At 52.7% G+C, this 25722-nt stretch overlaps 1 protein-coding gene across 2 annotated transcripts in view; it reads left to right on the top strand.

Moving 5' to 3' along the window:
* RPH3AL (rabphilin 3A like (without C2 domains)) overlaps positions 1 to 25722 on the top strand; it is a 93473-nt gene that overhangs the window by 50956 nt on the left and 16795 nt on the right. For both annotated transcript variants that reach the window (XM_056127261.1, XM_056127262.1), the window contains exon 6: positions 18645 to 18822. In XM_056127261.1, the coding sequence (XP_055983236.1) occupies positions 18645 to 18822 (178 nt within the window). The remainder of the gene's footprint in view (positions 1 to 18644; positions 18823 to 25722) is intronic.

Below are 25722 nucleotides of genomic sequence, written 5' to 3'. Positions count from 1 at the left end.
AAATGGGTTTGTGTTGATTTCGGAACATGTTTCTGAGTCTGTGTTCAAATAGAGGTTTGTTTGTTGTCCTCGGAATAGAAGCAGAGTCACTGAGCTCCTCTGCAAAGACCTGGCTGTCCAGGGTTCTAGTTCCAGCCCTCCCTGCATGTGCCAGGGGGTGGCCCCCTCCCTACTCTCTCTGGGAGCAGAGGCAGCCCCCACCCCAGCCCCCGACAACAGCACCTTTGCCCCCTTGCCAGTCTGTGCTGGAACAGAGCAGTGGCTGTGTATCTGGGAGTCAAAGGAATTCCCTGCTGTGTGCAAATGAAGAGGAGGGGGCACACTTCCTTGTAGACAGAGCACAGAGGGGCATGCTCCAGTGTAGACAGAGCATAGAGGGGGCATGCTTTGGTGTAGACAGAGCACTGAGGGGCATGCTCCAGTGTAGACAGAGTACAGAGGGGGGCATGCTTTGGTGTAGACAGAGCACTGAGGGGCATGCCCTAGTGTAGACAGAGCACAGAGGGGGCATGCTCAGGGTAGACAGAGCACAGTTGAGGGAGTCATTCGCCCTTATGGCTTAGAACTCGCCAGACCCTTCTGTCAGTAGAAACTGTCCATTCTGGAAAGGGTGGCGTGTGGGGATCCTTGTTTTAAGGGGTTGTCAGGACCTCCCCACACCCTAGCTGCGAGGGGCAGTGTTCAGGTGGGGGGATGTTCTCTGGGCCTAGATGCTGAGCTGGGCTCTGGGGGGCTCTCCAAGCCAGGTGGCTCCACGGCCCCTGAGGCACCTCTTCCCCAGAAGCTGGCCCGTGCCCCCTCTTCCATAATTATGCCACAGCACCCGGGAGAGTCCCCGCCAGGGGTTAATGGAAGCCAGAACATTTCCTCTGATTCTGAAATCACCCGCCCGACTGTTTAAATGATGTGTCAGGAAAACAGATAGCACCCTCAGAGCACTTTCTCTCGCTGCAGTTTTTCCTTTCCACTGTGGCCTGCCTCCAGGACTGACCTTCCTTGCTCCAAAACCCACTTGAAATGAAGAGGAAATTCGCTGAGATGTGACAAGGAGCTGCCCGCGGGGGACGGAAAGAAGGGGCCCGGTGTGGCTGCCTGGGCTGCAGCTGGCTTCCACCCACACCACGGGGGGCTGGGGGAGCCCAGAGCCGTTAGCAGCTCTGGGAAGCAGATTTCCTACCCTCCTGCTGGCCTTGGGCGGGCTAGCACACATGCGTGCACACCGCACACACCCCACACACACACCACATACACACACACCCACACACACTGCACATACACCCCACACACAGTGTGTGCACACCATATACACATACCCATGCATGTACACACCACACACATACACACAATGCACATACACAGCACATACACTGTACACACATGCACACATACTGCGCTCACACACATGCACACACACCCCACACACAATGCACACACACCACATACACATACTCCCCCAGGTACACACACCACACACATATCCCACACACGTACATTACACATACTCACATCGCACATAGGCCCACACACACATAATGCACACACACTACATACACACACACACACGTACACTCCACACACACATGTACACTCCACACACACAATGCGCGCACACACCTCACACATACACCCTACACACACACCACTCACACACAATGCACACAAACAGCACACACACCACACACACACCTCACACACATGCACACACACCACATACACACACAGCCACACACATGTACACTCTACACACACAATGTGCGCACACACACCCCACACATACACCCTACACACACCACACATACACCACTCACACACAATGCACACAAACAGCACACACACCGCACACACCCCCCCACACACCCCCCACACACTGCACACATACCCCACACATGCGCACACACATGTGCACCCCACACACAATATGCACACGCCCCATACGCCTCCCCTACACATGCACATACCCCACATACACAGGCACACATACACCACTCACACAGGCACACATGCGTACAATGCCCCACATGCACATACCACTCACACATACATAGAGGCACACACACAGGCACACACATGCACATGCGTGCCACACACTTTTCTCCTTCGCACACACATTCTCTGAGCCAGGGATCTGAAGGCATGTGCACACCCACATTCTCACCTCGGTGCTCACACACCTTGTGTTGCAGTGCTCACGGGGTCGCACACCTGCTGCATCACCCAGAGAAGGCACCTTCACCCCACCAAGTGCTTATGCGGGGAGGTCTCGCCAAGCTCTTCCCAGCACCTTGCTTGTGAGTGGGTCTTCTCTCTGCTTTTTAAAACACTTATCATTTCAGGGGCCAAATCCTAGAACGGCCGGGAGGGCGCTTTCCTTGTGCACCTCTCACCCAATTCCATCCCTGGCACACCCTGTAGTCCCCCAAGCTCTGCCAGGAGTGATCCCCATCACAGAGCCAGGAGTAAACTCAGCACCACCAGGGCCCCCCCCCAATTTACTATTTTAATCACTTACTGCAGTAATAATCCGGTGGTATTGATATTCTTGTTTTATATTTGCAGTGTTAGTATACTGCCCACCCGCAGTGTGTCTGTGTCCCACCACCATTGTCCCAGGGCCCTTCCCTGCGCCCCATACCCTCAAGTCCCAGCTCTGTGTCTCAGAGCCTGGGGCCCTGTTTCTTTACACTCGCACCTGACGAGACCATCCAGTGTTTGTCTCGTTCCTTCTGGCTCACTTCATTCAGCTACAGCACCCTCCAATCCCTTACTTGCTGCAGCAGGCTGCAAGATTTCATCGTTTCTCATCACTGAGTTTTAGTCCTTTATTTCAGTTTTGTTTCTGCGGTGCCGGGATTGAACCCAGGACCTTACATGTTCAAGGCTGGCGCTCTACCCCCGAGCCCCAGCCCAGCAGAGCTGGCACATCAAATGGGACTGGAGGTGCCTCAGAGCCTGCTGCGTGTGGGAGGTGGGGCAGGCCGCTGGCACTGCCCACGCGGGGTGACTCTCCAGCCCTGCAAGCAGGTCACTCCTGGAGCTGCATGTCCTGGGCAAGTCCCCAGGGACTCCAGTCTGCACCCACAAGCATTGCAGCTTCGGGTTCCCTAGCTCAGTCCTAACCCCTGGGGTGTGAGTGGGTGAGGTCTGACAGAATTCATCTCCGCTTTCTCCCCCTCCAGAAGTTGTTAGTAAGCACGTCTCCCAGCGAGGGGAAGTAGGAAAGGAAGAAGGGAAAAGAGAAATAAAACGATAACAAAATGCGACATTTCAGTTTGTCGATGCTTTCCCTGGTTCTGGTCCTGCTGGCTGGCCTTAGGCCCATATGTATAGAATAATCCGTAGCTTCTTTCGCGGTCATAGTCGCATTTGTCTGGTTGCTTGTGAACGTTTAAAGAAACAGTATCTCTGAGCTTCCTTCCTTTGCCATGAAGAACCAATGGGGCAGCATCTCATTCATCCAAACTTTATCCAGCACCTTCTTGATTTCCTTTAGGGTCAGATTTTTGTCGTTAACTGGTTCTTCTGTATTGACTCGAGGGCGGGGGTGATCACACCCAGCAGTGCTCCGGGCTTTCTCCTGGCTCTGGGCTCAAGGATCTCTCCTGGTAGGGGCATGGGGAGCATATATGGTACCAGGGATGGAACCTGGGTGGGCCACGTGCAAGGCAAACGCTTTAACTCTAGACTATCTTTATGGCCCCTAAACTCTGTTCTTGAGTAATTTTTAGGAATACTGGATGTGCCTGCTCTGATTTCTGCTGATGGGGTCCATAGTGCCTTGGGAGCACACACATCTCAGTCATTTTCTGCGTTCCCGAGACTGAGGCGGGAGGCCAGAAGCTGTGGGGGCCTCCCCTCGCTGCCTCTGCCTGGCAGTGAGTGTGGAACAGTCTGCCTCTTGCCCCACCCAGCATGCTGCCCACACTCAGTGGGGTGCACGGTCTCCCCAGGGGGTACCTCTATGTGCCCTAGGCCCCAAGTCTCCTTCCTCCTCTGTGAGGCCTAAAGCAGTTTCCCAAAGGGGCGATACTGCCCCAGGGGGTGGGGGTGGTGCCATGGGGTGCTTCCTGTTTGTTCCCTTACAGAAGGTGGGTTTCGGGCTGAGGTGACCCTCAATAGGCTGGGGCACAGGCTTTCATGCTGGTGCCCTGGGTTCGATTCCAGGTTTGATTCCAGCAACCACCAGCAACTACCAATCACTGAGCTGAATGCAACCAGGTGTGATCCACAAAATGGGAAAGGGAAGGGCCAGGAGGGGAGGGGAGAAGGTAGATTTCTCGGGAGGCTGCTCACTCACAGAAGGCAGCGAGTCCCTGAAGTTTGGGAGCCTCGGTTCTGAAAGCTCAGGGCAGCTGGTGACCCGGTTCTCAACCTCAGCTGGGGACTAGGACAGTCCCAATCTGGGTTGCGGAACAGCAGTTTGGGCCTGACACAGGACAGGACATGACCGTGTGGAGTGCCCTCAGCTGGCCTGCTGTGCCTGGGGGGACTGGGACTCTTCCTGGGAAGCCTGGTCTGGGGTGCTCTGGGCCCCTCCCTCCACAAACAGCTCAGCACTGGCCCACCTGCAGTCCCCACACTCTTGGCCCTGTCCCCTCCCTCAAAACCACCTGTCTCTCTGGGAGGCCAGATTACAGCAAGGCACCCAACAGGGAACTTGGTCTTTCAACTACTCTTGTGTTTGAATTGGGCTTTTCAGGGACAGAAACTTCCGTGTTCTGAACTCATGCTGATAGTTCAAACTAACCTTAATTTGACTAAGTCTCTACTCCTCTTATTCCACTCCCTCCCTCCCCGCCCTGCAAAAAAAAAAATGATTGCTGTTTTCCCTACCCCAAACTGCCGGCTTTCCTTCCTTAATCCACACCTGAGTCTCTGAACTAGCTCCAAGCTGTGCAGACTCACCATGTGCCAAGCTTCAGGGTAGCCCCGGGACCCAACAGTGAGTCTACCCCCTTATGCTTCAACTTTGATCAAAGCAACAAGTAAATATATGTGGAAAAAAAAAAACTGTTTTTTTCCCTCTGGGAGCCAGATAGATAGTATGGGAGTTAAGATGCTTTCCTTGCATGCAGCCAACCCAGATTTAATCCTCAGCACCACTTACAGTCCCCCAAACCCTGCCAGAAGTAATCCCTGAGCACAGAGCTAGGCGTGAGCCCTGAGCACAGCCCAAAAACCTGCACCTTTTAAAATAAACCAAACAGGGGCTGGATCAATAGCACAGCAGGTTACTCCTGGCTCATGCACTCAGGAATTACTCCTGGCGGTTCTCGGGGGACCATATGGGATGCTGGGAATCGAACCCAGGTCGGCCGTGTGCAAGGCAAACACGTGAGCAGCCCCATAGTTTTTTAAGGAGTAATGGTTATTTATTTGGTTTGGTGCCATGCCTGGCAGTGCTCGAGGGTGACTCCTGGCTCTGTGCTCATGCTCAGGAATCATTCCTGCAGGTGCTCAGGGCACCGTACGGGACGCCGAGGACTGAATCCAGGTCAGCTGTGTGCAAGGCAAGCACCCTACCCGCTGGACTATTGCTCCAGCCCCACTGTCCCATTTTTTTACGGCTCTCATCCTACATTTTTAATATTCCTGCAGTCCCAGGGCTCTTTCTGATGAATACGAAGTTAATAAGAACATAGATTCTGCCCCAGGCTGGAAGCTCATTAAGACTTAAAGACATTGGGGCTGGAGCGATAGTACCTGGTACACAACCAGTGCAGGTTCAAACCCTGCATCCCATATGGTCCTCTAAGCACCACTGGTTGTGGCCCCCAAAACAAAAATAAGTAAATAAAAATTAAGGCCAAGCACATAAGCCAAAAGACTTAAACCAGCCAGACGGCTCCAAGATCCCTGCTTCCCCTGTAACATTCTTACCCCTCAACAAGTAATAAAAGAGCCTCGTTTCTGGGACTGGAGTGATAGTACAGTGGGCAGGGTGTTTGCCTTGCATGCGGCAGACCCGGGTTCAGTTCCCAGCGTTCCATATGGTCCCCCAAGCACCGCCAGGAGAAATTCCTGAGTGTAGAGCCAGGAACAACCCCTGAGCATCACTAGGCGTGACCCAGAAAAAGAGCCTGGGTGGACAGAAGCGGGCGGGAGCGAGGCCAGTGGGAAAGGCAAGGCCACTCAGGAAAAGAGTGCAGGTCTGACCAGTGTGAATTGTCTGCGGGCCCCAGGACCTGAGTGCTGCTTTCATTCCGGGCTGCAGACTAGTGGCCTGTGTGAGAGGTAGATCAGAGAGTGGTGTGGGCTGTGGACATCTCAGGGCTGACTGCCATGTTGATAACATGCTTGTTTCCTGGCCATGAAGGTTGTGTTGCAAGGGAGATGTTAACCACCATGGTAATTCGCTATCCCTGGGATAAACAGAGGCTGTGAATGGCTACATAGTGTCAGGACCAATAATACAGCAGGGAGGACATTTGCCTTGCACACTGCCAACCCAGGTTTGATCCCTGGCATCCCATAGGGTCCCCTCAGCCCCGCCAGGAGCGAGCCCTGAGCACAGAACCAAAGTAAGCCCTGAGCACCACCAGGGTAGCCCAAGAAACAAAAAGTAAATAAGGAAAGAAAGAATCTAAGAAAGCACAGAGCTTTTTGTCTCCTGGTGAGTTCTCAGAGTTAAAAGTTGACAGCAGTAACGTAGCAAAACCTAAAAGTGATTTTGGAATAACCATTCCCAGAGCTCAAATTCAGCTTTTTTTAATCTCCTCATTTCTTTCACATTTTCCTGTTCTCTTTGTCTTTGTGCTTCCTGTTCCCCATTTTAATCTTCTCATTTAAAATGTCCCCCATTTTGGGACCAGAGCGATAGCACTTACCTTGCATGTGGCTGACCCAGGTTCGACCTCAGGCATCCAATACGGTCCCCCAAGCACTGCCAAGAGTAATCCCTGAGAATTGCTGGATGTGACCCAAAAAGCCATAAATAAATAAATGAATGAATAAAATGTTCCCCATTTTAATCTTCTCGGTTTTTTAAAATGTATTTTATTTTAGGCATCATGATTTACTGTTTTGTGCATATACCAGATGTTTCAACACCACACCCTCCACTAGACTGTGTCCCCCTCAAGTTCCCCACCTGACCCCCCTCCACAGTGAGCTCAGTTCTGTAGACCAGTTCTCAGGTGCTGTTGCCTTTGGTCATTCATTTCCCCCTTCCTGTGACTTTCATTTCAGACTCTGTATTTCTGCATCCTATTTTGAACTCATCAAAACCTTTTCTTGTTCTCCGATGACTACTTTCTCATAGGCTGCTCTTCGTACTTGATGAGTAAGTTTGTCTTAATGTGCCTGGTTTTAACTTTTCTACTTTTCTTGGTTCATTGGCAGCACATCTGGTTCTTCCCTTTCTCTTGAAGGATCTAAACAGGTGGTGTGGGGCTGGAGTGATAGCACAGCGGGGAGGGCATTTGCCTTGCATGTGGCCAACCCAGGCTCGATCCCCGACATCCCATATGTTCCCCTGAGCACCACCAGGAGTGATTCCTGAGTGCAGAGCCAGGAATAACCCCTGAGCATGTCTGGGTGTGACCCAAAAAAAACCTATATATATATATATATAATAAAACTATATATATATAGTTTTCGCGGCCATGTGACATCTTATTATCTCATTCTTACTTTGGACATTCTAGCAGGCTACCAGATGTAACCTGCCCACATGGCAAAGTCTGGCAAACTCCCCGTGGCATACCCAATATGCCAAATACCAGTAACAATGATGGGTCTCATTCTTCTAATCCTGAAAGAGCCCTGAATATGGCACTTTTTAAAATCTCAGGGCTAGGACGAAGGAGACGTTACTGGTACCTGCTCAAGGCAATTGACAAACGACAGGATGATCGTGATATATATATATATATATATATATACACACACACATACATATACATATATATGTATATATATATATACACACACACATACATATACATATATATGTATATATAATATATATATACACACACAGTATATCCTGCCAGAAGTGCAGAGACGTGGGTGCTTAGACAGCTATCATTTATTTGGACAATTTCGATCCGGGCTCTCAGCGGGTGGTTCCCTCCTGTGGTTCTCTTGGGCTGCAGTCACCTGGAGGTCAATGTGGGCTGGAGGCCTGCAATGACATGGGCCTGGGCATCTCCACTACCCCCATGTGGCATCTTGTCCCCCAGCATGTGGATTTGGCTTTGCCGCATGATGGCAGGTGTCCCAGAGGTGAGAAGGGATGCACCACACTCTGTTTGTCAAAGCCAGTCACAACAGATTCATGGCTAAGTAAGGTGTGGCATGAAGTGCCGGGAAAGGCTGCTCCACTCCAGCTAGGTGAGGTCCTGCCCTGTGCATGGGTGGCATGAGTCAGACCGAGACAGATAAACACTGCGTCATCCCCACTAGCTGTGGTAAGAAGACAGTGAACTAAACAAAACAAAAGCAAACATTCACTCCCTGTGGGAAGAAAACAAATGAATGAACTAAACAAAACAAAAGCAAACTTCCAGACTTTAAAAAAATAGTGGCTTACTGGGACAGAAGCGATACTACAGCAGGGTCGAGCACCTCCCTTGCATGCAGCTAACCTGGGTTTGATCCCTGGCATCCCATATGGTCCCCCGAGCCCCACCAGGAGTGATCCCCAAGTGCAGAGCCAGGAGTCAGCCCTTAGCACCACTGCATGCGGTCTAAAACCCAAACCCCAAAATAGTGGTTACCAGGAAGGGGGTAGGTAGACAAGTATAAGGGAGATTGCCATAGGTGCAGTGACGGCTGGAAGCTAGAATTTAGAGGTTCCAATAGATGTTGATTCAAAAGGCTGTCTGCCTGAAACTTAGCCAGTGTTGTAAACCAATATTCCTTCCACAGTTACCGGGAGGGATTGGGGGATTGGGCCACACCAGGCGGAACCCAGGGGCTATTCCTGGCTCTCTGCTCAGACGCTGCTCGGGAGATGTTCTCTCTTCACAGGAGGAGAGGGAAATTATTTAAGCTATTTGAGGCGTCTGCTCGGGCTGCTGTTAGAAAATACAGCAGACAGCAGTTTAAGCAGCTGACAAGGTTTCTCAAAGCTTGGAGAGCTGGTGGGCCGAGCCAGAAGTGGGCACCGATGTGGACCCTGCTGGGGGCTCTGCCTAGCCCTGCACATGCTGCTTCTCGTGGGAAGGAGGGAGAAGCAAGCGCTTCGTCCTGTAAGGACGCCACCCCCAGACCCAGAGGGAGGCCACTGGCCTTGTGTACCACTGGCTTCAGTTCCATCCCAGCACCCAATGGCCATCCCCCACCTCCGCCAAAGCATCCCCAGGAGTGGCCCCTGAGCATTGAGTCAGGAGTAGCTCCCCTGAGCAGCCCCTCTCCCCCTGCAAAAATAGGCAGCAAGCCCGCACAGGTCCCACCCTCATGACCCCCAAACCTAATTACCTTCAAGTATCATCGCACCAGAGTTTAGCACTGCACCCTAGGGACTGGGGGCAGGGGAGCGGGGCAGGTAACACAGTTATAGTCTTCAGCTTAAGTAACCAGTAAGAAAGCCTTGAAATGCACATGTAATCAGTATTTGTGATGCCAGGCCTGTCTGTTAGGGGGTCTGTAGCACGCTGGGCTAGTGAGGAAAGCAGTATGCAAGTAGGCCCTCATGACCGTGTATGTGTGGTGTGTGTGTGTGGGCACTGTGCATGTGTGTGGGAACATGTGTGCATGTGTGAGTGCTCATATAAATGCGTGTGCATATATGTGTTCATATGTGTATTTGTGCATGTGTGTTGTACATGTCTGTGTTGCTGTGGGAGACATAGACAGTTCTGGGGAAGCTCCTGGAAGCTTCAAGCAACCTTCTAAGGGTTTTCTTCTCCCAGCCCAGGTGAGGGAGGAAAAATAGCACGTTCAAAGGCTCAGTGTGGGGGGCTGGAGCGGTAACACAGTGGGTAGGGCATTTGCCTTGCATGCAGCCAACCCGGGTTTAATTCCCAGCATCCCATATGGTTCCTCCAGCACCACCAGGAGTAATTCCTGAGTGCATGAGCCAGGAGTAATCCCTGTGCATCACCGGGTGTGACCCCAAAAAAGCAAAAAAAAAAGGCTCGGTGTGGACAGAGGGCTGGGATGAAACCTAGTGTTGGGGCAGGCAGAGTTCCGGGCTGTGCTGTGGGGAGTGCCTTAGCATTCCTGGGAGGCCAGCAGTGTATTTGCTGGGGGAAGGGTACACTGTCTCAGCCAGGGTAGGTCGACCTTTTAATTTTTTATTTCCTTTTGTTGTTATTGTTGTTGTTTTCTTTTGTTTGGGGGGCCACACCTACTCAAGGTTTACCACACACACATACTCAAGGTTTACTCCTGGCTCTACGCTTAGGAATTATTCCTGGAGGGGCTCAAGGGACTGTATGGGATGCCGGGACCAAACCTGGGTTGGCCATGTATCAAGCATGCGCCTTATACTCTGTACTGTCTCTGGCCCTTTTTTTGATTTTATTGTCTTCCCATTTTATTTACGCACCATGGTTTACAAAGTGGTTTGTGATGGTTTGTTACAGGCGTTCAATATTCCAACACTAATCCCACCACCTCGACACTTTCCCTCCGCCATTGTCACCATTTTCCCAACCACCCCTCAGCCTGCCCCTGTAGCATGCCCACTATAATTTATTTTATAGTTCTTGTTACCACTAAATAATTAACAGAATGATCAAAAATATTCCCATAGAAGAAAACTTGTGAAAATTGTTGTATCTCATCATGGGGGCATCAAGTCCTTGTCTGAGGGTTTACTAAGCTGTTGTTACAAGTTAAGCCTTTTGTGTTCATGTTCTTGTTGGTTCAGATTGGTTGGCTTCTATGTCACATCCCATCCTACCTGGTGTGCTGCTATTGGGATGTCAATGTTGTAGAGTTTGGACATTTTTGCATAGCCGCATTTGCAGCCACATGTTCAAAAAACTCCAGAATATTTAACTGGGTAGAATTTAGTTGGGTGTGGCTGCCAGGGCTTCCGGAAGTATGGAGAGATGGGGGGAGGTCACCCATCTCCACTCCCAGAAGCCTGAAATTTTCAGCCAAAACACCTATGTACCATTTATTTTAAGTGATGAAAGTGTCAGGCAGAAGACACCTCAAGACCAGGAACCAGTTTGTTCCCTAGGAATTTTCCAGCCTGGATCAGCCGGGCAGGCAGTGCCAGCTTCAAGGCCCCTCCCATGCTCCTGTACTGGGCCTTTGTTTGTTGTTTGCCAACCATTCACTCTTAGAAGCCAGCCCCACTAGGCACAGCCCTGCCCTTGCAGAGCCCAAACTTTTTGGGAGGCAGGGACCACCCCCAGCACTGCTCAGGGCTTACTCTGGTTCCAGGGATCGAACCCAGGTCAGCTGCATGCAAGGCAAGCACCCTCCTGCTGTGCTATCACTGTGGCCTCATACTTTCTAGGTGGGTGAAGTACGTGATTGGGCATCTGGGGCCTCCGGGGTGGGGGGCACTACAGTGGCACTGGTGCCACCTGGAGGAGCACAAGGCTTCCAGGAGTCAGGGTCACTAGCATATAAGGACAGGGGGCACCCCAGGGGGCAGGGCTGGGCTGAGACCACACACACACACACACACACACACACACACACACACACACACACACACAGCTGCCCTGGGCATTGGTGGGGCGTATGCACACCTTCCCTGTCTGGGGGTGGGAGGGGAATGTGAGCACCTTCAGGAGCTCACAGGGTGGGGGGCAGGGTGTGGGCTCTGCTCAGTTGAACGGAGGCAGGAGGAAGTGACAGGGAAGGATGGAGTGAGGGACAGGACCAAGGCCTGGGGGGCCTCCACCGTCTTCCCGAGGGCCCACTCTGCTTTCCAGCAGGGCCTGGCAGGCGCCCCTTCTCCAGCCACAGCCATTTAGGAAACGCCAGTGATTAGCGGTTGTTATCATGGTCATTAAAATTCCCTGGGAACAGCTTGGCTAATATCCATCCGTATCTGCAGTCAGGTTGGCTGTGAGCTGAAATCATAATGAAAACCTCAAAGCAAAACACAAAGCAGTGCCAGGGGGAGGATTTAAGGCCCCCGGTCACCCCCTGTAAGTGCCACGGCAGCTGTGCCGGGCTTTTCTCATTAAATGGCATTTTCAAGGCTGGCTGCTTTGCCGGCCTTATCATAGCAGAGCACACGTGGGGAGCAGCACGGGGCCGCACGGCTTCACCAGAAATCGCATGTTTTGTGATCTGTGGCCCCGAAAAGTGGGGTGGGGTGGGGGGATTGTTAATTCTTTGGAGGGCTGTTTCTTAGACTGGGGGCAGTGGGTGGCGGGGCCTGGACGGGGAGAGATCTCGTCACCAAAAGCTCTTGTGGGGCGGTTCACAGGGTGTGGGTGGACAGTCGGGGAAAGTCTGAGGATGTGCGTGGACTGGCAGGGGATGGGTAGGGCAGCTCTGAGCACTGTCCCACGTGGAAGGCACCTGGACCTGTGTTCCACGGCCCTCGGGCCGGGCCCACAGACGCTCAGGCCTCCTGCCCTGAGCCTCAGTCCCTGCTGTATGCCATGCAGACGCCCCCAGGTCTCTCACTCCCCACCCCCACCCTGTCTGCCCTGATCTCTGTCCATCAATGGCCTCAGGACTCCCGCCTGGACCTGGGGCCATCGCCAAGAAACAGTGTGGGGCTCAATATGATGGACCTGCAGGAGCGACAGGTGCCCTGGTCAGGGGCCTGCCCACAGGTCCTCCAGCAGAGCCTCAGAGGTCATCCTTCTTGCTGAGCATAAATGTTAGGGTGCATTGTTGGATATGGATGGGGGGTTAATCAGTTCAGGCATTCCCCACCCGCAAATGGTTGACGATCAGCAGTTCCCGTGGAATCAACCCTAATGTTTTGGATCATCTGCTCTTTATTCTGCGTCCTAAAGGTGTGTTATGGATCAGCATTTCTTTTTTATTTGAATCTTTTTTTATCGCAACTCCCAAATGATGCTCAGGAGGCCAGGAGCCCCTGCCCATGGTTCCAGGTTCAGTGAGAGGGGCTGAGCGTGCTGTAGGGCCAGGATCAAACCTGGTGTCCTGCATGCGGCAGGCGCCGTCCCCCTGCTGTCCCCTCGGCCCCCAATCTACACTCCTCGGTAAACGTGGATCCTGTTGCAGGAGACGAGGCTGAGGCAGAGGGACGGGGCTGCCGGGGCTGGGGGTCTTTCTGGTGCTGGCAGAGGGGCCAGGAGCATGAGGGAATCCAGTTAGGGACCCTCGGTGGCCGCAGCCTACTCTTCGCACACGCCCTGCTGATCTCACCCTCTCCAGCCCTCTTTTTTTTTTTTTTAATTTTTATTAGTGAAACACCATGAGGTACAGTTGCAGACTTACAAATTTTTGTGCTTGGGTTTCGATTATACAATGATCAAATACCCATCCCTCCACCAGTGCCCATTTTCCACCTCCAGTGCTCCCAGTATCCCTCCCACCCTCATCCCCCCATCCCACCCTGCCTCTGTGGCAGGGCATTCCCTTTTGTTCTCTCTCTCCTTTTGGGTGTTGTGGTCTGCAAAAGAGGCATTGGGTGGCAATCATGTTCGGTCTATAGTCTATTTTCAGCATGCTTCTCCCATCCTGGGAGGATCCTCTCAACACCCTTTATTTGGTGTTCCCTTCTCTATCTGAGCTGCCTTTTCCCCCTAGCATGTGTGGCTGGCCTCAAAGCCATGGAGCAATCCTCCTGGTATTTATCTCGGCTATTCCAGCCCTCTTTTTAAAAAAAATATATATATATACATATATATATGTATATGTATATATATGTGTGTGTATATATATATATGTAATGTAGAAGTAGCACTGTAGCACTGTCCTCCTGTTGTTCATTGATTTGCTTGAGCGGGCACCAGTAACATTTCCACTGTGAGACTTGTTACTGTTTTTGGCATATCAAATACGCCACAGGGAGCTTGTCAGGCTCTGCTGTGCGGACGGGATACTCTCGGTAGCTTGCCAGGCTCTCTGAGAGGGAAATGTAGAAGTACTGCTGTTTATTCAGCCACTAATTAAGCTGATTGAATTGGGCATGAACTCCACATTGCTTTTTTTTATTCAGAATGTTAATTTTATTTTATTATTTTATTATCACTCTTTTTGCCCCCCTTTTTAGTGATTCACCGTGAGACACAGTTACAAAGCTTTCATGTCTGAGCTTCCATCACACAATCATCAAACACCCATCCCTCCACCAGTGCACATTTTCCACTATCAAAATCCCCAGTATTCCTCCCCCATCCCTGTTCTAACCCTTCCCCTGCCTGTGTGGCAGACAATTTCCCCCCCACTCTCTCTCTACTTTGATTACATTCGATGTTTTGACACTGGTCCCACCACCACTCAAACTTGCCGAAAAGGCAATGCTAGACGATTTGTTTTGTATTGCTTGTTATGGATAGAATATAATGTCCAGGAAATTCTGTGTTGTTTTCTTCTGGGAGTTTTAGTTTATAGTCTCTGGGTCTTGGCCGTTGATGAGATTACATCGCACCAGGGGCGGTTTGTGGGTATGACTGCCAAGCTACTGGAAAACTGGGGACCTGGGGGGAGGAGGCCCAGTCCCGATCCAAGCAGGCTTGGAGATCTCAGCCACAGGTCCCACATACCTGGGTTTTCATGCTGGTCCGCTCTTGGGTGAGGTTCTTCCCGTTTTGGGTGAGGCTCATCCCATTTTGGGTGAGGCTCATCCCTTCTCAGGTTCTCCATCCCTCCTAAATCCCGCCTAGTAAGTCTCTTTGAGTAACTGCAAGAACTTAGGGGAACCCCTCAGCCACTCCCACAGAAAGGCAACACTATCAATTGGGAGAGGGTCAGATAGCCGCAGCTGTCCACCCAGCCATGTGACCTGTACATCGTGAGATTTTACCACGTGCCAGCATGCTCTAGGAGCCTGAGACACTGGTGGACAGACAGGCCCTGCCCCTCCCTCCTAGGGGACTGGGCCTCCTACAACACAGATTGAATGAAAGACCCCCTCCAAAAAGGTGACCCGACCAAGTGCCCCTCAGTGACTGGGTGGATGGACGTAGCACAGTCAGTGCAGACATCAGGGCCCTACTGGGTCTCGGAAAGAAGGCCCGCACTTCTGTTGTGACAAGGAAGAAACTTGACACTGTGCTAAGTGAGATAAGCCAAATACTGTTTGTACCCTCAGTCCTGGCATAGCATCGACAGCGGGTTCCGGAAACTGTGATTTTTAAGTGAAATGGCACATAACAGAAGATTTGCAAATGGCAGTTGGTTCAGTGTCAGCTGGAATGTCTATTTCATCAGCATCATCATGGGGGGGGGCACAGAGATAATGCAGTGGGCAGGGCGCTTGTCTTGCATGTGGCCCAGCAGGGTTGGATCCTGGGCACCCCATAGGGTCCCTGGGCCTTGCCAGGAGTGATCCCTCAACACAGCCAAACTGAAACAGAATTGTAATGAAATGATGGCTGGTATGTCACACACTGTAGTAAAACACGCCCTCACCTGTGTGCTGTCACCTGTGGAGGCCCACAGGGTCATCACCGCCACAGAGACTGGACACAGGGCTGTGGCCCAGTGCCCAGGAGAGGGAACAGAAGTTATCTGGTGGGTCAGTGGATCACAAGCCAGGGACTTTCGGAGACCACTGCACAGTGACTTGGGCACAGTGAACTGCCCACATGACACATACGTAGGGGTCAGGGGACGGAGTCATAGTACAGCAGGCATAGCTCGTACCTTGCACCTGGTTGACCTGGGCCCGATCCCCCGACTCCCAGGTTCTGCCAGGAATGATCCCTGACTGCAGAAGCAGGAGTTAGTCCTGGACACCAACCCTCCCCCAAGCCAAAAACACTGGTCAAGACAGTTTTAGGTTGTGTGTATTTTATTACCCTTTTTTCCTTGGAAAACAGGGCTCAGGGATGGGGAATGGTTGATGGGAGCACAGTGCGTGATCCGTGTGAGGAATCCTCAATTCGAGCTCTCGATCCCCATCGGCTCCCAAGTGCCACTTGGTATCCTGTTCTCACCCTTCAAACAGTCTCAGCTGACCACTGGGGAGTGGGCACTCTTGGCCCACAGAGGCATGCTCTAGAATGGCAGAAGGGCTCCTAACTCTGCTGACCACCACACTGATGAGCACCCCTAAGCCCAGGGCCCAGGGTCTCCAGCCCAGCCCAGGCCCCACCAGGAGGTGCAGTCTGGGTCCCTGCCTGGGGAGGTGCCTTTGTCCTGGAGGTGGCCAGACGACGTAGATGCCATCGGAACGTGCTCACATCCTTGGACTCTTGTTGGAATATTTCTGGAGAGACAGTGGCTGCCACGTATTGGAGCTGTGTGTGCAGCTTGGCTCACAGGAGTGAAAAATTGGAGACAATTTAAATTTCCATCTGTGGGGGCTTGTTTAATTAAGTTCAATAAATCCAAACCGTGGCGCCATTAAAAAATGATGGTGGAGACCATTTACTTATTCAAACGGAGCAGCTTCTATGATACATAGTTCAGTGGGGACAAAAACAGACCTTCTAAGACACAGTCTTCTAAAAAGATGAACATTGGCCTGGAGCGAGCGCAGAGGCATATGTACCTTTCCAGCAAGCAGACCTTCCCGCATTCAGAGTCCTAAACTCCTGGGGCCGGAGCAGTGGGTGGGGTGCTTGGTTGACCCAGGTTCAATCCCCAACACCCTCATATGGTCCCCAGAGTCCCACCAGGAGTGATCCATGAGCACAGCTGGGGTGTTCCCAGAACTACACATTAACAACATCATTAATGGTAACAGTAACGAGAAAAGGACAGGGGCAGGGATAGATCAATAATGCCGAACAAAAAGAAATGTAAGGCCAGAGAGAGAGAGAGAGAGAGAGCACAGTGGGTAGGGCGTTTGCCTTACATGCAGACAACCAGGGTTTGATCTCCAGCATCCCATATGGTCCCCTGAGCACCACCAGGAGTGATTCCTGAGTGCAGGGCCAGGAGTCACCCCTGTGCATCTCCAGGTGTGGCCCAAGAACAAAAACAAAGGAATGCAGACATACATGTCTGTGTGTCCATGGGGACAGGCGCAAGCATGGTCTTGGCACCTGTCTGGCCGCTCTCGCTTGACATTGTTGTTATCGGCCTACTGGCAGGTGCTCTGTGTGGTTTCCCAGGAAGGAAACCTCTAAGAGACAATGTAGCTGGCATGGTGGGGGTAGGAGGCAACGTGGAGTACTCCCTGGAGCCCTGCTCTGTGACTCTTGAAGGCTAGCATGCTTGGGTCTGCCTGAGACTGGGCCCTGGTTGGGAGCAGATATGTGGGAGCCAGCAGGCAGAGCCAGTACTTAGGCCACTCAGCCTGGCAGAGGACGGCCCCCAAGCCCCTCCTCAACCCCCAGGACCAGGGGCACCCCGCTTCCAGTGCTCTGAGAGACAGGGCATCCTCGGCAGCTGCTGCTGTTTCCTCTGCTCCCCCGTGACGCTTCCCTGCCCTCTTGGGAAGAGACTCTGGGGCTTCCGGTTAGTGTTGAGGCCACAACACCAGCAGCCTTGGACAAGCCATTCCACTAGTTCAAACCTCTGAGTTTCCTCCAAGAAAAGTCATCATCAGATGGCACAGAGGTGCAGAAGACCTGCCGCTTCTGGGAGGGGGAGCAGCCCTGGAGGTCTTGGGGGTTCAGGGTTCACATGAGGTCGGCCTCCTGCAAGGCAAATGTCTTCCCCACTGTCCTGTAGCTCCCACCTCGAGACCTCCCACTCTTTTTTTCTTTATCCTTTTTTGCGATTTTTATATATTTTATTTTCATAAAGTAGTTCACAATAGTTCATTACAGGTAATATTCAAACACCAATCCCACCACCGAGCACCTTCCCACCACAATAAGAGGGAAGTGTGTGGAGGTTTTTGTATGTCATTCGGGAGCCATTTAAGCCCATATGTAAGAGAATACAAGCAAGTATGTTAAAACCAAACAGATGTGTGCTGCTTTTTGTACGTAAGTGGGCTAGAGTATGAGAGGTCGCATTTGCAGACATGAGCTCTAGGAAATTCTGCATTGTTCTCTTCCCGGAGCTTCAGTTTATAGTCTCTGGATCTTGGCTGTTAATAAGATTACATGGTGCCGGGGGCAGCTTGTGGGTGTGACTGCCAAGCTACTGGAAAACTGGGGATCTGGGTGGAGGAGGCCCAGTCCCGATCCGAGTGGGCTTGGAGATCTCAGCCACTGGTCCCGCTTACCTGGATTCCTCTGCCGGTTCCTTCATGGGTGAAGCTCATTCGAGTGTGTGGAGGGTGGCCTTGGGCATGGCGGCAGTTGATTTCTGGAGGTTTTTGGTTGCCGGGGTGCTGCTTGGGGTGGGGAGGGAAACTCAACCTGACCTCCCCTCCAAGGTATCCTGTGAAGACAGTCTGGCACGGGGTCAAGACCTTCCACTCTTGCAAATAAGTCAGTTAGGAATCTGGGGCTGTGTGTGCGTGTAGAGGGGATGGGGGGCTGTGGAATCCTAAAGGACTTCTCCAGGGCTGTTCCACCTCCACGGAGTCCTGAGGGGAGGCGAGCAGAGGGAGTATAGGCGGCTTTCCCAGAGCCCCACCACCCCCACCCCAACTCCCACCCCCACCCCCCAGAGCCAGGCCACTCTGCGCACTTCTGGGGCGCTGCTCTTACACCCTGACTAAGCAGCTGTCCCTCCTCCAGGTCTGGAAGAGGTCGGGAGCCTGGTTCTTCAAAGGGCTCCCCAAGTACATCCTGCCACTCAAGACTCCCGGCCGGGCGGATGACCCCCACCTCCGACCTCTGCCCGTGGAGCCAGCCGAGCAGGAGCCCCCCCGGAGCACAGAGACCAGCCGTGTGTACACATGGGCCCGAGGACGAGGTAGGTCCCCTGGCCTCTCCCCCAGGTGATGTCCAGCACGCGCCCCTCAGCTCCCCACTCGCCCCTGCAAAGCTGCTGCACCCCCAACGTGTGCGACAAAACATCCCCGGGGCCGCATCACCCCCCTTGCACTGGTTTGGGGGTGGGGATGGTGAGTACTGTGGCAGAACTCTGCAGAAGGGGACTGTCTGTTGAGCCTTACTGCAACACTGAAGATGCGTCACCCCAGGGGTGTCCAGATGGTTCTCTCGGCCCAGGGTTTGCGTTTCCAGAAGGGAGGGAGGACGCGTGACTCCCTGGGTCCTCGTGAACAAAAGGGGCCTTGGCCTGTGTGGAGCCCCCGCTAGGCATGCGTGCCTAGTGGTCACCCACAGCGGGGAGCTCTGTGCCCTGATGACAGTGGGGGCTGGTCTGCGTGGTTTTGTTGCCTAAGTCACTTCAGGCCCTAGGGCAGGCGGGGCAGAGGTGAGTGCCTGGTGTTGTGGGGGGCAGAGAACTAGCACGTGCTGAACTGATGGGTGAGGAGCTGAGCCCTCACAGGAGTCTGTTTAGCCCAAAGGGAGCGTGGTGCCGGGGAAACGAGTGCCCCGCTCTGGGAGTGACGCCTGGGCCCATGCTGGAAAGTGCGCATGGGCTCTTGGCGTGTCTGGCCTGAGCAGGAGGCAGGGCTGGGTTCAGAGTTGGATGAAGGAGCCAGGCTATAAAGAAGGCAGGGAGTGGGGGGGGGGGTAGCTCATGCGGGGCCGCAGGCTCCCCTGGGTCATTGGACACCCCCGCCCCCATCCCCCAGAGATTCTTGGAGGCTGCTAAAACGGCCCCACCTTCCTGAGCCATCTCTCCCTGCCAAGACCCTACCCTGCTTCCCTCTCTCTGCCCACGCCCCTCTGGGACCCTCTGCCTCCCTCTCCCCCAGTGTCACCTGCCTTTTGCCTCAGCTTTGCAGCTAGTGCCGCTGTGGTTACTCAGATCCTCCCCACCCCGGCCCACCCCGCTTCCTTCCTTGCGCCCTGTTGGGAGAAAGGATGATCAATAGCTACAAGCCCTGAACTTTTCACTCCCAGAGCAGCCAGGGGAGCTTATTGATGTCTCGGAGGCCAGCCCCTTCCCTGCCCCTTTGCGCTTCCTTTGTGAATGGCTAATTACACAAGTGTGCACCAGACATGCAACAAGTCAGCACAGAAGGAAAATTTCTGCCTCTTCAATTTGTAATCATCTCCAAGCCCCTTTCTCTGGACTCCTACAAATGAACACTTAATACAGAGTTGACTTTTCTTTGGGTAGCTTTTTTTTCCCTTTTTTTTTTCTTGCTTTTTGGGCCACACACAGGGATTACTCCTGGCTCTGCACTCAGGAATTACTCCTGGTAGTACTCGGAGTAACTCAGATGCTGGGAATCGAACCCGGATCAGCCACGTGCAAGGCAACCACCCTACTCTCTGTGCTGTCACTCCAGCCCCCGTTGGGTGGCTTTTGGTTTGATGTCCTGTTGCTTTTATTTGTTGGTTTTTGCTTTTAATAGTAGTAGGGGGGGAAGGCTCTTGCCCCTTACTCTCCAAGTTGCTTTTTCACTTGAAAGGATATTATGGGCATCCCTCTAGAATAATGGGTATCGAGTATACTTTATTCTTTTTAACAAACAAATAAAATCCCACTGCAACATGTGATTTAATTCTGCACCTAATAATGGGCTCTCAGGCTGCTTCTGCATTTCCGCTGCCATAAGCCCTACGAGAATTCCCTTGGATGGACACAATGTTTTTATTTCCATGGGGTCAGTTCCCAGAAATGGGGTTGTGCGTTCTAAATTTCAACAGACGTTGCTGGACTATATTCCAAAAGTGTTAGTCATTTACATTCATTACACCTGTCTCCCTACCTGACATGAATATTATTGGTTTTTATCATTTGGGCCACTATACTCAGTGGAAATCATATTTTACTGCTTGCCCATGTGAGTATCTCTTTATGTATTTATTTTCTTTGGGGGGTCTTGGGGCCACACCAGGCAATGCTCAGGGGTTACTCCTGGCTCTGCACTCTGGAATTACTCCTGACAGTGTTCAGGGGACCATGTGGGGTTCCAGGGATTGAACCCAGTCGGCCGCGTGCAAGGCAAATGCCCTACCTGTTGTACTATCACTCTGCTCCCCCCCCATCTACTTATTATTCACTGATGATTTAATTTTCCGCTTTTAGAATTTGTTCAAATCATTGCTCATTTATAATTATTGTTTCTTTCTCTCTTATGGACTTGTAGATGTTCCTCCTATGTTGGTGATATTTAATGGGTTGGAAATATCTTCTGCTTGAATTTACATTTTGTCTGACTTCAGTATTTGCATGTAGTATATTGCCACTAAAAATCTATTTGCCATTAAAAAAAATCAATTTCTTTGTGTTTTTTTTCTTTTGGTTTTTGAACCATGCCTAGTAGGGTAGTGCTGGCTCTGTGCTCAGGCGGACTTGGGGGACCATAGAGGGTGTCAGAGATTGAATCCAGGTCGGCCGCGTGCAAGGCAAGCACCCTCCCCGCTGTACTGTCTCTATGGCTCCATCTCTTCACCAAGAGAATTTAATGTAATAAGGGGATGAATCTAATATTGGAAAAGAAAAGAATTTATTTTCATTGCAGACAGTGTGATTGAATGAACAAAAATTTCAAACCAACTGGGACTTAATAAGGGGATGGGAAAGTGAGAGGACAGAAGTCCAGAGCTGATGCAGACATCTATAGTTTCACCCTGACGGACTAATTAGAAGGAGGGGTGGGGAGATCCATTAATAACAGCAACAAAAATTATAAAATGCCTCCTCAGGAAAAAATTTAAGACAATTACAGGCCCAGAGTGAGAAAAGAGAAGAGGGCAAGGTGAGACAGGGGTCAAGGCATGTCCCTTGCAGATGGCTGACTCTGATTCTGTCCTAGCACCACCTGGGCCCCTAGCATCACCGGAAGCCGCCTCAGAGCAAGGAAATAGTAGAGCCTTTTCGAAGAGCGAGAAGGAAGACTCGAACAGAGAGGCAGAGGAAAACCTCGGTCCCTCCAAATGAATCACTGTCACTGTCACGGTCCTCCCATTGTTCATCGATTTGCTCGAGTGGGCCCAGTAACATCTTCATTGTGACAATTGTTACTGTGTTTGGCATATCGAATACACCACTGGGAGCTTGCCAGGCTCTGCCATGAGACTGGGATGCTCTCATTAGCTTGCCAGGCTCTCCGAGAGGAGCAGAGGAATAGAACTCAGGTCGGCCATGTTGGCCACTTACAAGGCAAATGCCCTACCTGCTGTGCTATTGAATACTCTTGACAATTCCTGTCTGATTTCCAAGGAAGTTTTTAGGGGGGAGTAGACTGAAATATTCCCTCTATCCATTGGGTGGCATGTTATTATCTGGCCCTGAAAGGAAGGTGAGATTTAAGAATAGCGCATTGAGCGAGAGCATCAGAGACCTGACGCCCGTGTCCTGTAGTCCCACTGCTAGGGGACATTCTGGACAGGCCAGTCCATAAAGGCAGAAGGAGATTCACAGTCCGGTGTGTGGAGCACTGCAGAGGGACTCCAGGAGTCCTCAGGGCATCCTCTGGGGTGATGTCCTGGGATTAGTGCTATTGATTTGCAGGACTTGATGAATATTTTTTAAATGGCTGAGCTGTGTTTCTCAAATGGTAGCTTCTACATCATTGGGTTTCTCTCTTTAAAAATAACTCTTAGGGAAGTTAAAGAATAGCTTAACAAAATGTTTTTTAAAGAATAGCAAGAAAGAAAAAAGAAAGAACAGCAAGGGTGGGGTTGAAGCTCAGCGGGTAGGGCGTTTGCCTTGCATACGGCCCGCTGAGCGCCACCAGGAGTAATTCCTGCATGCAGAGCCAGGAGTAAGCCCTGTGCATCACCAGGTGTGACCTAAAAAGAAAAAAAAGAATAGCAAGGGTGATTTAAACATTTTTTAAAATTGCCTTCACCAAATGCCAATGCTTACTGCAATCAGCAAAAACAATGTAGTAATCAATAAAAACAGAATAGTGTTGGCACCAGCATAAGGAGAATATTTCAGGGTAAGTAAGCAGGGTAAATGAGTGGAGCAGCATAGAGGGGGAAAATAGACCCGAGAATGGAGTGAGCACGGGTAGCTTTTCAATTCAGTGGGGCGCTAACAGGCTTATTTAACAACTGGGGCTCCCGTAATTAGATTTCCATCCCATCCCTGTGCGTCCAGAAACACACCGAGGATAGATTAGAGCTAACTGTTAAAAATAACACCCTGCGCGAGCGGGAGTGCTTGCGCCATCTCTGCTCTCAGCGGCCTTGGCAGCCGGGCACCTGTAGGAGGGGGTGGGGCTGCAGCCCCTGACTCGGTCTACCCAAGGCACTGCCTGATGAGCCGCAGCAGTGAGTCTCCTCCGGGTTGGTTTATTTCCCCTGAGCCCCCGCCCCGCATCGAACCAGGCTGCCTGTATCAAGATCTCTTCCTGCTCCTGCCTGGCTGAGCTGCTGAGGCTGTGGCGGCAGAAGCCAGCCTGCCTGCATCCTGATGGCATTCTTGGAAGAAGCAGCTGCGTGCTGGGCCACGGACTGCCTTAGCGTGAGGCCCACCCGCCCTGGCCACCTCTCCTCTCAGCTGGATGCCCCCACCCTGCAGGGTGTAGCCAGGGCGCAGCACAGGGGGTCCTGGTATGTGTGGGCGGGGAGGGGGGATGGTCCTCTTCTGGCCTGGACGGTCAGAGCTCGCTTTATTCCTCAGCCTAGATGGCTCGCAGGAAGGAAATGCAGCTCTGCGCGGTGACCTCGGCCCGCGTGTCTGTCATCCTCGCTCTCTCTCACGCCGTCCCGGGATGGTGGCTGCAGTTCCTGTCATCACACTGGAGCGAGGGAGAAAGGTCTCCTGTGAGCAGCCCGTGGCTGGTGCTGGAGGGCCAGGTCCCGATTGCCCGTGTCCAGCTCACGTGCCCACTCGCGCTGAGAGCTGGGGGCAGTTTTGCCACCCTCCTACCTCTCCCCTCCCCCCACTGAAGGCCTGGCTTGTGGGACTGGAACTGTGGCTTTTCAGTGCCTGTTCTCCAGCCCCACGCCAGCCCTGCCCTGGGTCCGAGCTGCTGCTGCCCCCCTTCGCAGCAGTTGAGCAGCTGGAAAGGTGTACCCTGAGCCTTAGGTCTGTCCCTTATTAGAAGGGCTGGAGCGTCGGGATCTGCTCACCCTCCTTGCAGCCCTGCAGCTGGGTACTGAAGACTTGCTCACAGTCCCTATGCCAGGGGGCCAGGGGAGGACTTTGCCCTTTGCCCTCCACTCCAGACCCGGAGAAGTTGCACTCACTGGTCACCCTCCCCCTTTGTCCTTCCCTTCCTCCCTTCAGGTGGAGACCAGCCTTGCTGGACACCCCCCCAACACCCCTCCCCCCATCCCCCACTCCAGCTGGGCTGCAGCACATGGCCTCGGTGGGGGTAGGGGGTGCCTTTATTTTGCCCGCAGAGGTAGAGGGTCTCAAGATCCTCCCCGGCAGCGCCCAGGCCTCCCCGGTGAATCAGAACAGAATCGTGAGATCTGCCCCAGAAGTCTTTGGAGGTTGTGGGTTTATTCCAGTCAAATGGCTTTAAGACAAATAGGAGTTTCATTATCGGCTGGGCAGGACTCTTAGCCTCCAGGGGGGTTTTGTTCGCCAGGCGGCAGCTGGGGCACATCAGGCTACCAGTTTGGCTCGGGGGCTACCCTGTGTCACTGCCAGCCCCCCCCACCTCTGGCCCTCACCCCCACCCCGCCACCCCCTCAAAGCCGAGTCACTGGGGTTTGCGTGGGCTCCCCCCACCCGGCTGGTGACTCACAGTCATTATCTCATCCCGGGCTCCCACAGCCCAGGGGGCAGCTCTGAGGATGAAAACTGCCGCTTGGTGACGGTCAAGGCTGGGAGGGGGCGGGTCACGTGCGGTGGCCTCCAGGGCCCCCTGGACCTCAGCGTGCTTGTCCCCGCGTGGACAGAGCAGGCTACTCTGGCTCAACCCTGTCCACTTCCCCCAGACCCACGTCCCCCTTTTGGACTGGGTGGAGGGATTTCTGACGCTGGGAGGAGGGGCCACTGAGGCAGGGTTCCCAGCCGCCCGGCCATGAAAGGGAGCCCTAGGGCAAAGTGGGGGGGACACTGCCCGTGGGGCTGGAGGGGGGACGGCAGCTTCTTCTGCTTCTGGGGGGACCCTTCTCAGCCTCAGTGCCGGCTCGCCATGTATTCCTTATCTCAGCCTCTGCTGCCGTCTCGCGCTCCCCCAGAAACCCCTGTCCACATTGGAGCAGGGAGAGAGGGACCAACGCAATTCAGGCCCTCCAAGTGGCTCCTTCTGCACGCATTTCCCATGCACATGGCTCATTTGGGGCCCCTTCCTACCAAAGCACAGCTGGGACAAAGCAGAAGGAAATGCCTCTCCCTCAAAAACCACCACGCCACACCTCTGGGTGTTTTGTGTCTGGCGAGGGAATGAGCTCCCTGTCATTGGGAGCATTCAAGCAGAGGCTCCATATTGTAGTGAGGAGATGCTAGTTCGGAAGCCCATGAGGGCCTGTTCCTGAGTGTCCAGTTATGCTCCCCTGTGGAGACCAGGACCAGAAGGGGTGGGGACACAGCCTAGGGCCCACCATGGAGAAAGCCACCTGACACAGGAGAGCCTTGAACCCGAGGCCTCTGTCTCATGAACGCCCTGCTGCAGCCGACCGAGCTAATAAGCAGCTCGTGGCAGCCGCCGCCGCGTCTCCATCAAATGCATATGCTGCACCCTGACGTGTTAACACGGCGCTATTTATACCGGTGGATCCATTCATTCTTAATGAGCCACGGTTGTGGATTGTAAAATGTTTTATTTTCAGACAGGATTGCTCACTGCCCAGAGCCAGCTGTTGCTCTGCCGCCTTCCTCCTT

This window comes from Sorex fumeus, unplaced genomic scaffold, assembly GCF_029834395.1.
Source record: "Sorex fumeus unplaced genomic scaffold, SorFum_2.1 ptg000063l, whole genome shotgun sequence".
Lineage (NCBI taxonomy): Eukaryota > Metazoa > Chordata > Mammalia > Eulipotyphla > Soricidae > Sorex > Sorex fumeus.
This window is presented reverse-complemented; position numbering and strand designations above follow the sequence as displayed.